The following is a 14,449-nucleotide window of genomic DNA, read 5'->3' as shown; positions in this document are numbered from 1 at the left end:
CCTGGGTCAAAGGTGTGTTCGAAGCATACGAATGATTGGCAATATCTCTCCCTAGAAGACCTATAAAAAAAACTAATTTTTCCCTAAAAGTAAATCTTGAGGTTTTCTTGTGCCTTCACCTTTAATTTTTGTCACCTGACATGACACGTGACCAAAAAGTGAAAATGAAGGAAATTGGCGAATATCATTGTGGCGAATTTACTTTGTTTGGATAAACAAATTTGCATTTCTGAAAGAGGATAAACATACCAAACTATTATGTTTGGAATGAATGTACACGAAGCTTAATATCAAAGTTTTAAATAATTCAAGATTAAATTTACCCTCTAATTTTTTTATTGAAGTGCAATGGACGGTCATTCCAAGCATAAAGTGTTAGAGATATTTAATAAGAATTAGAAAAATGCTATCGCTCGATTTCTATTTTTTAAACCGGTCACCATTTGGTCTAAAATTAAAGATTTTTTGGCATATGGTCACATGACATACCACGAGACATTACAAATTACTTGAAATATTGCCAAACTCAAGCATTAATGACAATAACTGCTTTATTTACCCGCAACAGCCTTTAAAGCGCAAAGTATAGTGGGGCCGAGCAATGCCTGAAATAATATCAACCAAACATAATTCGGTTAATAACGACAACTGAACGGAGGCAATTCACGCAGGTTTGTGGAGGATCTGAAGTCGGGATTACCGTAAACAATTCCAGCCAGCGATCAGGGCAAGACTTGGACTCGGGGCCTCCTTTGGGCAAACCACTCGGCCACGCTATCTCCTGTTCAATTTTTTGCTAGTTCCTGGAGTGGCTTGTTGTGTTGTGCTGTAATATTTGACTTTTTGTGATCGCTAAACATTTGATAGACACAAAATATTATACTATTGTTTTATACAGGTCAGGTACTTTGCTGGGAATGTATAACCTGGACAACGGGATTGGAAATACAGGCACGTTGGGCAGATATTTTTGGAGAATAGAAAACCAGGAAAGAGACAGTGACATAAAAAAGTGCATCGATTGGATTACTTTTCAAGACGACGTGAAGTTTAGGTCTTGGTATGCTCAGCAGTTTCGATCTCGACGTTTTAACCGGCGTCTGGCATGTCCGTGCACTATAGGGCAGGCACTTCTGGACAGGGGACGATTCTTTCTGGACTTTTCATACTCGTCTTCAAACTTTTGTTTTAGATCCAGAAGTTCCAGGTTCTTTTTTCATATCAGTGATGATCTTGGCTTTGTCTTTTTTCGGATAAGACAACTCTGCTGTTACACAAGCCCTTTCAGTGACCTTGGTTTCCTTATAACTGGTCCCCCCGACGGAGGTCACGTTATAGCGGAACGACTTTTTAGCGTGAGAGAGGTTACAACAGACAAAGACGCCGAAACATTTTGCTGTGCTGATCCAGATTTGTGCAATGAATATTACTTTTATCGCCCAAGTGATGATTGCTCTTTTTACCGACCTCGTAGGAGACGTAAGTTTTTGTTGTTGTGCTACCCCTTTCTTTAAACAAGGATGTCTTATTTAGTGCCATTAGAGGCTGAAAAGAGAGTATCGAGGTTGTTTTTTTATTCGTATCTAGAGCCTAAAAAAATTGTTTAAAATCTCTAGAAACTGATGCTTAAAAGGTTCAGTGCGATTACTATAATCGGGGCCACCTAGACAAAGTTGACAATTCGGATTACAGGAAAATAACAATATATAATTTGTTTCCGAGAAAGTTAGGCCCGGTTTAGACGGCGCTCCACTCATGTGCCGAACCTAACTGATGAATTAACTACGGCAAAAGTGCGGCGTCTGAATCTACCGAGAGACTCTGAGACATTCCTAAAGCTCTTTTATTACAAATTATATTTTTTGGAGACAATTATAATGTTCGAATTTGTGAAATGTACCAATGTATTTACATCGTCAATGTATTTTTAGCATAATTCATGCTCAAAATGCATTTCGCGTATTTCCTTCACTGCCCAAAACCAAAACGTTTACTGCCAGGAGCTGTGCAGTATCGTAAGAGGTAAAGCTTTTAAAAGGTCGAGTACTCTGTTTCTCCTCATTTAATCCCTTAATAACTTGCCATGTTGTTCCAGGTTGGTTCTGGGGTGATCCTCATTTTAAGACACTAGATGGTGGGAATTATACGTTCAACGGCCTTGGTGAATATGTAATGATCGATGCACAAGATGGGGTATTCCAATTACAAGCTAGGACACGCCTTGCCCAACAAAATTCAACTAATGCCACAATTTTCTCAGCCGGTGCTGCTAAAGAAGAAAACACAAGCATCGTTGAAGTAAAAGTCAAGAAAGGAGGTGAGACATACTGGGATACACAGGAGAAGTCAGATTGACTGAATGACCTGATTATTCTTTTCTGATCGGTCACACTGAGGCCACCAAATTCACACTTTGCTCCCTGTGTGCTCAACGATTCAGCCTTTTTGAATATCCAAAAACTTTTAAAATGTCTTTTAAACGTTTTATTTTTTTTTAGGTGGAATCGACATTTTGATTGAAGAAACGATTTACCCTAACTACGCCAGTCTGACGAATCAAACTATAGATGTCGGCGGAAACCTTTCGTTCTCGAAACCAGAAGCAAACTGTGTAGAGGTCTTTTTTCCCTCAACAACGTCCGTGCAGTTCTGCGAGAAAAGAGAAATGCTGTCCTTTGTGGTTACTCTTAGCGAAGATTACAGAAACAGCACCAGAGGGTTACTGGGTACTTGGAATGATAATCCTAATGACGACTTCACATTGCCTGATGGGACGGTATTGTCTCCATCTTCAACCTCAAGGGAAATTCACTTCGACTTTGGCGTTAAATGTGAGTTGTTGTTGTTATTATTATTATTATAATCTCTTCTGTCACAGTCTTCAGTGGTTTTCTTTATGTGCATCATCATACACTGAGCACCTTCCTGAGGATTCGTGCAGACCCCAGCATGCAGATCTTTGGAACTCTGTCACAGTAGCTCTCTCTGATAATTTTTTGATGTTTTCTACCATCCCCTTCTTTACTGTACCAAGCGCACTAACAACCACAGGGATCACCAGGTTTTCATATGCCACATTGTCTGTATTTCTAGTTCTAGGTCTTTGTACTTGCCTTTCTTTTCCATTTCCTTCAGTGCGATGTTTCCATCTGTGGAACAGTCAACGTAAATCAGTTATTATTATTTTAAGTCAGGAATGAAAACAGTTTTTAATGTTTTTATATTTGATCAAATATTTTTCTGATTGTTATTACATATTTATTTATTTATTTATTTAGATTAGCTACATGGTGATCTGTCTCACATGGAGTGTTCCACTCTTTTACAGATTATCCTTATGGCTTTGTCTGTGTGTACATTTAGATTTATTTGCCATTAAATTGTAATAAATAAATAAATAAATAAATAAATTATTGTCTCTTCTATGATAGTCTTTGCTGGTGTTCTTTTTGTGCATCAGCCGGGCGCAAATAATGCACTTGGAGCATCAGTCACTCAAGTCAATCATTCTGTTCATACACTGAGGACCTTTCTGAGGATTCGCGCAGATCCCAGCAGGCAGTTCTTTTGGATCTCTGTCACAGTAGCTCTCTCTGATACTTTCTTGATCTTTTCTACCATCCCCTTCTTTACTGTACCAAGTGCACCAACAACCACAGGGATCACTACGGTTTTCATATGCCACATTCTCTGTATTTCTAGTTCTAGGTCTTTGTACTTGCCTTTCTTTTCGATTTCCTTCAGTGCAATGTTTCTATCTGATGGAACAGTCATATCAATCAGTTTGCAGGTGGAATTCACTGAATCTTTAACAATGGTGTCTGGTCTGTTCCTGTTATAGCGGAGCTCCTTGCGCGCGCGAAGCGCGCGAGCGAAGCACCATAACTAAGAGAAACTATCCATCCGAGAAATTTTGGTTATGACGTCAGCGTACGTCCGTCCGTACGGACTTTCCGGGTAGTGGAAAGAAGTCCGCATCGACTCTTGGGGTAGGGGAAAGTAGAGATTTTTTTGGCGGGAAATCGCATGGCGCAACGTCGCGCAGTATCGCGCAACTGGTTTTGAAAAAAGAAATTTCAAAGCAACTTAGCAAAAAGATTTTTCGACAGAGCCTTTATAACTTTTTATTACAACTTACGAAAGCTATTATGTCAACAAACAACAGCAGAGAGATTTTAGCGTGTAGATGACAGGTTTTAAGCAGAGAGCAAAGAGAAGGTGAACGGCAGAGAGCAAGAGTCAACTCCCGTAGAACAAGCGAAGACGATCGCCAAAGAGAGCGCGTTAGAAGTAGAAGAAGACAACATTTTAGCGAAGAAAGTCGGCAAGTAGAAAGAGTCAGAGCGAGAAGAAGGAGAGAAAATTATAGTGAAAAACGCCGGCAAGCAGAACGAGACAGAGCTAGAATGAACAGACAAAGGCAACGCGAAAGAGAAATACAAAGGCAAAGAGAACGGCAGCAACATAATGACATGATGACAGAAAGTGTTGTGTTAATGTCACTATGGCCCCGCGTTATTAACATTTTGATTTCAAACTGATCTCGGACGCGAAAATTCAGCCAGTCATTTCAAAATACAAGCAGGGAAGACAGAGGCTTTTCACTTTTCTCACCATAGTAACGCGTTGATCACGCTTTACGGCCGTCCAATTTTTATGCTCTGATTGGTCAAAATTTGACAGGTGAGTTCATGCAGAAAATTTATACAGCATCTTAAACCTTGTTTACTTTGACAGCTGAAGCTGACAGAGTATTTTGTCAACTTGTCATGTTTTTTACTGTCTTTTCCCACTGGATGCTTAAAATGAAATACAGCTGCTATCAACAGTCTTCTTTGATTCATGGCTGGTTTGTTTATTGAATTTTTGGTTGGGAAATGCGCCGGTAGTCAAAGTTGGAAATCCGATTTAGGATGCATCGTTTTCGTTTTTCACCTTGCTGGATGCGGGGTTGAAAAGTCCCTCAAGCGATTCTGACCTTACTTGATAGCTTTCAAGAGCTGCATCTCGAATGGTAAGCCTGAGTAATTATTGTATACAGTGTATGTTTGTTTTTTTATATCTAATTTCATGAAGTCGAGCGCAGTTAATGAGGCTAATTTATGCACGTTTGTATTAAGATCTGAGACAATGATCTGATCTAGTATATATAAGCTTACAGAACTTTAAAAAGCCTTTAGTCGATATTTTCTCTCCGCATGTAGAATGAAAAAACGTTCCGAAGAGTATTTAGTTATAATTTTGACTGTAGAAAGAAAGCTTTGAGCGATTTTCTTGCCTCGAGTTCATCTCTGAAAACAGTAAACACCAGGAAGCCGGCTAAAAGCTTTAGGCTTAAGCGTAAAGACTCAGGATTTTTAGAGACGCTTTAATACTTGTATTCGTGTTCGTGAATGAAAATTGTTGTCTCTGTAAATGTTTCACCGAATTACATTTCTTTTATTGATTGTTAGTAGTCTCTTGCAATGGCTTTGCTGTTTGTTTTCAGTCGTTCACAGACAACGCTTGCAGGAGTACTCAAAATGCGCGCGTTTGTACATCGTTATAAAGCCATTAAATAAAAAAGAAATAAACAATAAATTCTTTATTATGTTGAAGCGTAACTCTTTCAATGTTCACTGAAAATTTGGTGCTTGTCAAAAGTGACAACCGGCTGGCCGTATAGGTGATTTTGGAAATTTTTTGAACGGTTTTGTTAAAAGCCCACGCGTGCTTCGTACGGTTCTGAATATTGAATGAGTGCAATTTGTCTTGAAAAATTGTGAAATACCGCATTTTGTCTGAGGTCTGTATGATAAACACAGCGCCTCATATTACTGTTTCACCTCAGATGCATGTGATGCATAAAAAGTATGAAATGTTGGTTTACACGCTCCCAGAGTTGTTGGCAAGATTTTTTTAAGTAGACTTGTCGAACGCAAAAAATTCGGCCTGATTTGCTTTTTCCATGAATTCGTTTTCCAGGCCTAATCTACTGTGATCAAGAGCTATTATGGCTCTTAAATGTGATCGACGATGATTGCTATTTTTTGGGTGTATATATACCGGCTATCAATTCGATGTAAGATTTTTTTTCACTCTAAAATCACTTAGCCTTAGCTTTCCCTAAAAAGTCACATATGTGCTATTAAGTTAACTGATTTGTGGATTACAAGTTTATTGTTTGATTTAAATTATAAATTTATTAATGGGAGCTTCGCTTTTAGCCCTGGCTAAATCTATATATTAGTTCTATCAGTATTGACTGGCATGTCCCACATGATGGTTATGTTGTTGTTGTTGTACCATCTGTCTGTAATCTCGATATCATGATCTTTACAGATGCTCCAATGGAGCAATGGATATGCTGCAGCATTATTGTACCTGGAGATGTACTCTGTTTAGGCTAATACCTCACACCCAGATACAATATGGTCTACTGTCTCTTCATGTTGCGAACACATTTGCTCTCCACTTGCTGGCTACATATTACATTCTGGTAGTTTCTGGTGTTTATTGCCTGGTCTTGAACTGCGACAAGTAGTCGCTCCGTTTTTCCTTTCAGATTACTTGAAAACCATTTGTAATTATTATTATTATTGTTATTATTATATACGATATACTAGTGTAATTGCAACTGATTTTCTCTCTCAACTTCCGAGTCCAAACCATGGACTTCAAACGTGGAATTTGTTATGAGTGCCGAGCACCTATTTTAGTCGATGAAAGTAATTAAATACGGCAGTTGATTCAGAGGTCGGATATGATGGTGCCGCATTAAACTCCAGTTGTTGTAAATATTCCCAGTCTCTGGGAATTTTTTTTTATCCAATATGGTAAAGGGTTTCTATAATTAATGCATTATATTCGGCACATGTGAAATGCGACTTCTGAATCAAGTGTTGAACCTAACTCGAATTTTCGACTGTTTCAGTCGCAGATTCGACAAAGTCGTATTTAATTTGAAACTGTCGAGTTTAGTTAATTCATACGTCCATCTCAAAGCAGTTACCTCTCGAATGAAATTAGGCACATGTGAAAATCGACGATTAACCTGGGTAATGATAACAACGTCCAGTATTACCAAACTATACCGGTAGATACGCTATGATACATACCGCATTTTCTATATTCATGTAAACTCTGTTTTTAATTTACCACATTATTTTTTATTAGCTATATGCACAACACAGGGAACAAAAGAAATTTTTAAAAAAGGAAAAAAAATAAGGTTACGAAAAATTTGCTTCAAGGTCATTCGAAATCGGACGCTCATAATCAGTTAGAATTAAAAGCTATCACCTCTATCCACTGGACCACCTCGGTAAACGCTGACAATTCAAGTTTAAAAGAGGTATATATTCCTTCTCTATGGTGATTGACAGTTTTCAAGATTGACTTTTTCGTTTTCTTTTTTTTAATTTCCGTGTAGAATTAAATCTTTTTAACTGATCGAAGCTAGAAGTAAAGCTCACAATAAACCCATTAATACTCTTTCAGGCTTGATCCATGCCAGGAACGTTTAAGAAATTTATGAACTATCGATCGCGCGGCTACCGACTCTCCCTGCTCGTAAGGTGTCTTTTCATCGGTCGCGGAAAACATTAACACAACATTGTTCATCATTATTTCCATTGTTTTAGGTTAGGGTAGAAAGCCATTTGGCTTTTAGGGTTAGAAGAGCTGCTACATGACCTCTCTCCCTGGAATGAAGAAAAACAATATGGCCGCCAAATACATCCTTTTGGTTTTTATAGTTCTCCTTTATTAACAAACGTTGAACATTTATTTCGGCAAACAAACAGTTAAGTTGAGAAAGGATTTCAAAGTCTCAAGAGTAGGTCTCCTTTTCGATTTTAATTTGCAATATCGGCCAATTTACGCAACTTTTAAACTTCTGGCTTAGTTTTTGTTTGCTTCTGCTTTGAAAGTGGAATAATAATTACTCAGGGGTAATACAGTGTAAAGATTTGTAGAGAAAAACAACAAAAACTTGCCAATTTATGGCGAAAAAAGTACTTTAAATACGAACTAAAATATTCAAAACGCTCTGATCACGTGACTGATGACGTCATGTCCCTCTTTTGGTTATGAAAAATATTATCAGGTAAAACATTAAGGTGATGTTACACGAGACGATTTTTAGCGCAACACAGTGTTACAACATTGTTGCGAATAGTTACAACGTCGTTCCAACATTGCAACGCTCTGTTGCGCTAAAAGTCGTCGGTGCGAATCGTCTCGTGTAACATCACCTTTAGTTTCCTGCAAATTTTCTCTGCCATGTGATGAAACGTCAACTATCTACAGCTCTCGGCCTGGTCTCCCGATTTTTTCGCTCATGTCCATTACCCCCTTAAATTTTAAATGCCGAACGTAAACTGGTTATTTTTAAATGCCCCACACAACCAAAACCTCAAATATGCTATTTGTTTTTAACTCAATAATGAAATCTAGTCACAGCAACAAAAAAACCTTATTCGGAAATAGTCACGTGACTGATGACGTCATCACCCTAGGTGTGACATGGGAAGATATTTTATGGCAAATGTTACCTCGTTGAGGTCTGACATTCTTCTACATATAAAATTGTCAAAGTTAAAGCTTTTAATTATAATTTACTTTTGTAATTATAATAGTAATAAAAATAATAATGATTATTACTATTATTATTATTATCATTATCATTATTATTACATAATTATATACACCTGACTGAAAAAACGTTGTCGCTTAACCTTGCCCGATGGGACCCAATTGATTTATGCGTAGAACTTTATTAGCATTGCAAATTTAAAGTTCTTTCCGGAAAAGTTTATATTATCGAAGCTTTCCGCGCCGATGCATTCCAGAAAAGGTCAAAAGGTTTCCAGTTTTCTTGGCGATAAGCTCTTAATTTCACCTGTGCAGGGCACATTAGAGATCCCCGTACAGTGGAACCTCGTTAATACGGTCACCAATCGGTCGAAAACTTTTGGCCGTATCACCTGGGCAGGCTCAAATTTGATGACTTGAGGGCCGTTATGACGAATACACCTTACATTGCATTTGCATTTCTTGAACTGTTCTCATTAATAAACAAACGGAATGTAGATATCGTGTTCTGCAATTGAAATAAACTACCTAAAATTTTCGTTCAGTACAGAAAATACTTTTTAAATCCCAACAAGTGCACTTTATGTGTTCTGTAGCCTAAAGACAGTACGAGAACAGGCTCAGAGTAGTAGGTCAATAAAATTGACATGTCACAGGCATTTTAATTTTCTAAGTTTCGAACAAGTGGCCGTATCAGCGGGGTGAAATTATAAGATTATACGTTTCTGGGAAACTGCCCACTTACCCCTCCCCTAAGCCAACATTTTACCTTAAGTGCGAAGTAAGTGTTCTTACTCAGGGTTAAATGTTGGCTTAGGGGAGGGGTAGGTGGGCAGTTTTCCAAAAACGTATAATGATTCAGAGATTCTACTGTTTGGAATTTCAAAATGTTGCGGTTGACCGTATTAATGGGTGACCGCATTTTCGGGTATTTTTTTATAAGGAAATGTATGGCCGCTTTGCCCGGCCGAAAAAAAGTGGCTGTAATAACGAGGTGGCCGTAAGGCGGGGTTCCACTGTAGTTAAAGAACGTAGCCATATCGCTAACGCACTCTAGAAAATGATAGATAGGACCTAAAAGCTTTCTTGGAAGACATATAAAAGACAACGGCATGCCTTAAACAAAGTCCTCTTAGGATTTGGATCCGCACGAGCAGCTGCTGTTGAAAGAACTTTCATTTGCTTTGCTTATGAACATATACCCGTAAATTCTTGAAGCAACATCATTCATGATTTATACTCAGTTTAAGCGACAACGTTTTTTCAAAGAGGTACATATATAAAATTATCTTCTTCTTAAAGGTTCAGCGCTACTTTCTCAATAAACTTTAAACGTTGATTAGTCCGGCAACTTTCTTTCTTGCCTCGGCCTCGTGTACTTAAGAAAAAAAATCCCATCTTTCTTGTTTAACGCTTTTATTTTCTTTTTCTCAGGGCAAATCAATCAGTCTCAGTCATTGTTTACGTATGCTCAAAATGAAAGCGTAGATACCTTTGCGAAACCGGACTTTTTGCCCATGTTCATTGAAAACATAACGTGGTTTAACGCATCTGTGGAGAGAGAGGCCAGGACTCGATGTGGAGATGACATCGAGTGCTTATTCGACGCTGCAGCCACCAACGACGTGTCCGTTGGACTGGTAACCAAAAATATAAATACTCAGTTTGAGAACGAAACAAACATTCTTGGTAAGTCACCCGTGGAATTGTGTTGCTAAGTGGTGGGGGGTGGGGGTACTACCATATATGGGCTAGATAGGAGTGTACCGCTCCATAGGGTGTGGCTTTGGAGGGTTTCCAATGTTACCTATCGACTTTTATGTTATGTTTCGATTTTTTCTAATCTTTTTAAACTAAAACAAACATTACTTCGCCAGTGGATTTTGATACAATGTTTCTAGTTAGGCGCAATTGTAACAATTGTAACATAAATGTTTTCGGGCATGTTTGGCCCTGGTTGAAGTGGTTGCCAATTTAAAAACGTCGGACGGAGAAGGGCAGGTTTTTCCTTAATGTGTTTGTGCTTTATTATTTCCTAAAAGCAAGATCTTAGTTGAATTCATCTTAATGGTGATCTACAATTGTGGCAAACAGTAGCCATCCCGATTTCTCGAACCCGGGAAGAGAAATAGAATTGTTTTGAATAATGAGGAAAAACCAAGGGTAAAAATTATAAGGGAAAAGAAAGTCAATATTTGTGGGCATCGTCGAGAAACAGACGGTTCGTGAAAACAATATTCTACAATATTTTGTTCTCTTCCTGTAGAAAATTTTCCACCGGTGATAGTAAGTGCTTCGGATGTAATAAATGCAACGCTTGATGGCAATGTTCAGTTTAATATTACTGCGGAGGACGAAGACACTGTAAAGTTTGAAGTGATTAACAAACCTGAAAGTGCCACTGAAAAACAAAGTGGAAACGTGCTCTACTTTTCTTGGAATGTAACGTCGTCACAAAAGGTACATAACTTTAAACAACAATCAGCGCAGCCTGCGAAAACATCCGTTTCTCCTCGCTCTTCGCCGCTGGGGACGTTTCGCGCGAAGGAACGTCTGCGACTCAGCAACAGAAATTCCATACTGATGACGTAAAATCTGTCCGGAATTCGGTCAGAAGCGCTGATTGGTCGACGGAGTAGTTACATTGTTTTAGCTATTGTTTACGAATGACAGAAAAAAGACAAAAGGCCACAAAGGTCAAATGTAAACTCGAAGAATCTCGAGCAAAACAGTCAATATAGTGGAATATACTCTTCTCTAGAAGAAGCGTTTGAGTTTTGCTGGAGCTCGTTGGCAGATGAACACAACACTTTATCAAAATCCACCAGAAGACACGTAAAATTGGACAAATTTGTATTTGGAACCCCATGACCACCGGCATTATTATGTAAACATTGATTTGTGTCATCAGTGTGGAATTTCTGTCGCTGAGTCGCAGACGTTCCTCCTCGCGAAACGGCTCCAGCGACGAACAGAGAGGAGAAACGGATGTTTTCGCAGGCTACAATCAGCGCGACCCAGTGTAATCTGCTTCACAAACATTCTTTGAGTTGTCATGCAACGGTCCACGGAGGAGGATCGTTGCGTGACGACCCAAAGAACAGCAGGGACTAGGGCCAGTGTTACGAAAGCTAAAGCGCGCTTAAAAGTTTGTGAGGTGCTTTGGTTTATAGCATCGCTAAGTATTCTTATTGGTTGTTTGTATTTTGGCGAGCCCGTAACACGACTCAAATAAACAACATGTAAGACACTCAACGATACAGTAAACCAAAACAACGAGTGGCGTAGATTATAGGAAAGAAGGAGGAGAGTTAACTCTAACCGCTATTCGTAGAATGTTCAGGCATGAAGGGAACTAACGAGAATAAAATTAATGGAAGTTATTTGTGGTATTAAACGAGGCGGGGGGGGGGGAGGCTATATCAGCACCACCTCAACAATCACAGACTTGTTTTTATGACCTCAGTATGAACTCCCTCAACCATAGACACAACTTATTTCCCAGGTTCTCTTTCTTAGCGGTAGGGATGGGAAGGGGAGGCCCCTGGGAACGAGGTTGCCATAGACGAAGGCAATTGCACTAGAGTCCGGGGGGGAGTACTTCCTAGTAGTAGGCTAATGGGTATGTGCTGCTGGATGGGGTCGCATTTTCACGACTGGATTGACTATTATGGGGTTACTTTTTAATAAGAGTTACTAGAATGGGGTCGCACATTTTCAGGATTTTGGGGATCAGAAAATTCAGGTAGCTAGGGATTTAAAAATAGAAAGTCTTACACCACATTAATATCAAATGTGTCAGTTCATTTCAGGCTTTATAAGGTACATGTGGATGCATAAACAGAAGGTTGGGATTGCGAAAACTCCTTTTTTTCCCAAAGTGACTGAGATCGGGGTCTGTAATATGGCCGCAGAATTGACCATAAAGGGGTAGGGACACTGAGAGGGTTTTTCAAGCTTATCGAGTTTGTATGAAGGTGTTTACTATGACAATCCGGAATAATCTGCATATTTGACGATGATATTACCAATAAAAGATTTTTTTTCCAAGTAATTTATACTTTAAAGCTCGTAGTTAACGAAAATGATAATCTTTATTCAAACTGCTGTGACAACCTAGCCAAAAAATGAAATTCAGATTTTTAATTTTTGTTTTTGTTGTTGCTTTTCTCTGGTCAGTTCAATCTATCAATCGTTGCTACTGATGACAAAGGTGCCAGCGCACTTTGGAATCCAACAATTAGGATGTGCGCCTGCAACAACGATGGACAGTGCATAGAGCCAGAAGAGGGTGATTCCATCAACACCGACATCAAGTTTATTTACATGGGATGTGCATGCCAAGGAGGTTATACGGGAAGGTTCTGCGAAAGTGAAATTGATGCCTGCGAATTGAATGGTCAACCGTGTTACGAAGGAGTTGGATGTATTGATCTTCCCCCACCAGCAAATGTCAGTGGATATACTTGTGGGCCCTGTCCAACAGGATTTACCGGAGATGGCGCTCAATGTTTAGGTGGGTATGGCTATTATAAATCAAATTTATCCTCGGTTAAAATTTTATTTTCCTTTGATTTTGATTATGTGCATGTACGGTAAAGCGTTTAAAGAGAGAGAAAAAAATAGAGAAATTAAACCAGGACCACATAGCCGTGAAAATTTATTAAGCGTGCCAGTATTACTTCAAGAGACCTCTTTAGAACGAAATAAAGCCTAGTAATGCATCAAACAATTCCACCTGCGCCCAGCCTCCCCCCCCCCCCCCCCCAAGGCTACTGCGGGGCATTTGCCCGCCTTGTCAGTCCCGGGGATGGAGCATTTGCAAATTTTGCACTGCCCGGGGGCCGGGCATTTGCCAACCCCCGGGCCATTCCCGAGCTTTTGACACGCACGCGGTTTCCTATCAGAATATAACTACACCGAAGGTTTTACTGGAAAAAAAGCAGATTGGTTCATCTGTCAAAGATAGGAATGAATTGTAGAGGGTTGTAAAAGCATGTTCTCGATTTTACATGTATTTACGCATTTCGTCATTGTTTTCCGAGGCAGAATTACATTCGAATTACATAGTGAAATTGGAGCTATCGATGTGAATCAACGTTTTTTGGTTATTGAATCAAATTTCTGTTGATATTATTTGAAGAACATCCTTTCATATTTATAAAACTATTCATAACATATAAGTTTACAGCACTCTATTAACCTTAATGTCAATAATTTTATATCAATACTAAAACCATAAACTGGTGCATGTCGTCGCGGCGTGAAGTCTTAATTAGAATCCTCGCGCTATTACAAAGGAAGACGTTAATTGCAAAAAAAATCTCACATTAAAATGCTTAAAATGGCACTCTTTGACTGTGCGATCAATGAAAAATGTTGAATTGTTGACGGAGGACGGGGCATTTGCCCTCTTTTTTCGTCCCCACCCTGGGGATTTGACAGCTCAAGACTCCCCACCCCCGGGAATTTGCCATCCAAGGCAAAGAAAATGCAATGCTAGGGGGTCAGCCGGGGGGGGGGCTGGGCGCAGGTGGAATTGACTGATGCATAAATGCCCATCTTAAAAGAAAAAACAGAGCCAGAGAAGAGAAAGAAGAAGGGAGGAGAGAAGCCGAAAATTTGCGTTGTGCGTAATGAATACTTAAATTTAGCATCAGGGGCTGAAGGCAGCGCAGACCCGAAAACGGCTTGATTAACTGCAAAAGGCGTTACTTAATTCTGGCAAAGAGATGAATTCCGAGCAGCTAATGAGTTGAAAGAATTAAAACATTTGAGTCCTTTCAGAAGGAATAAACACTTACCATGTTGGGAGATGCTGTAACAACATATTAAAACGGTATGCATATTAAAAGACTTTTAGTTAATAGTCCAC

General features: G+C 39.2%; 1 protein-coding gene across 1 annotated transcript in view; it reads left to right on the top strand.

Annotated features, from left to right (window-relative positions):
- Positions 1-14,449, top strand: part of LOC140928897 (mucin-like protein) — a 32,463-nt gene that overhangs the window by 7,988 nt on the left and 10,026 nt on the right. The window contains exons 6-11 of the mRNA XM_073378700.1: positions 899-1,479; positions 2,096-2,317; positions 2,499-2,831; positions 10,009-10,263; positions 10,841-11,034; positions 12,754-13,090. Coding sequence (XP_073234801.1) covers positions 899-1,479; positions 2,096-2,317; positions 2,499-2,831; positions 10,009-10,263; positions 10,841-11,034; positions 12,754-13,090 — 1,922 coding nt within the window. The remainder of the gene's footprint in view (positions 1-898; positions 1,480-2,095; positions 2,318-2,498; positions 2,832-10,008; positions 10,264-10,840; positions 11,035-12,753; positions 13,091-14,449) is intronic.

This window comes from Porites lutea, chromosome 2 (genome assembly GCF_958299795.1).
Source record: "Porites lutea chromosome 2, jaPorLute2.1, whole genome shotgun sequence".
NCBI classification, from domain to species: domain Eukaryota; kingdom Metazoa; phylum Cnidaria; class Anthozoa; order Scleractinia; family Poritidae; genus Porites; species Porites lutea.
This window is presented reverse-complemented; position numbering and strand designations above follow the sequence as displayed.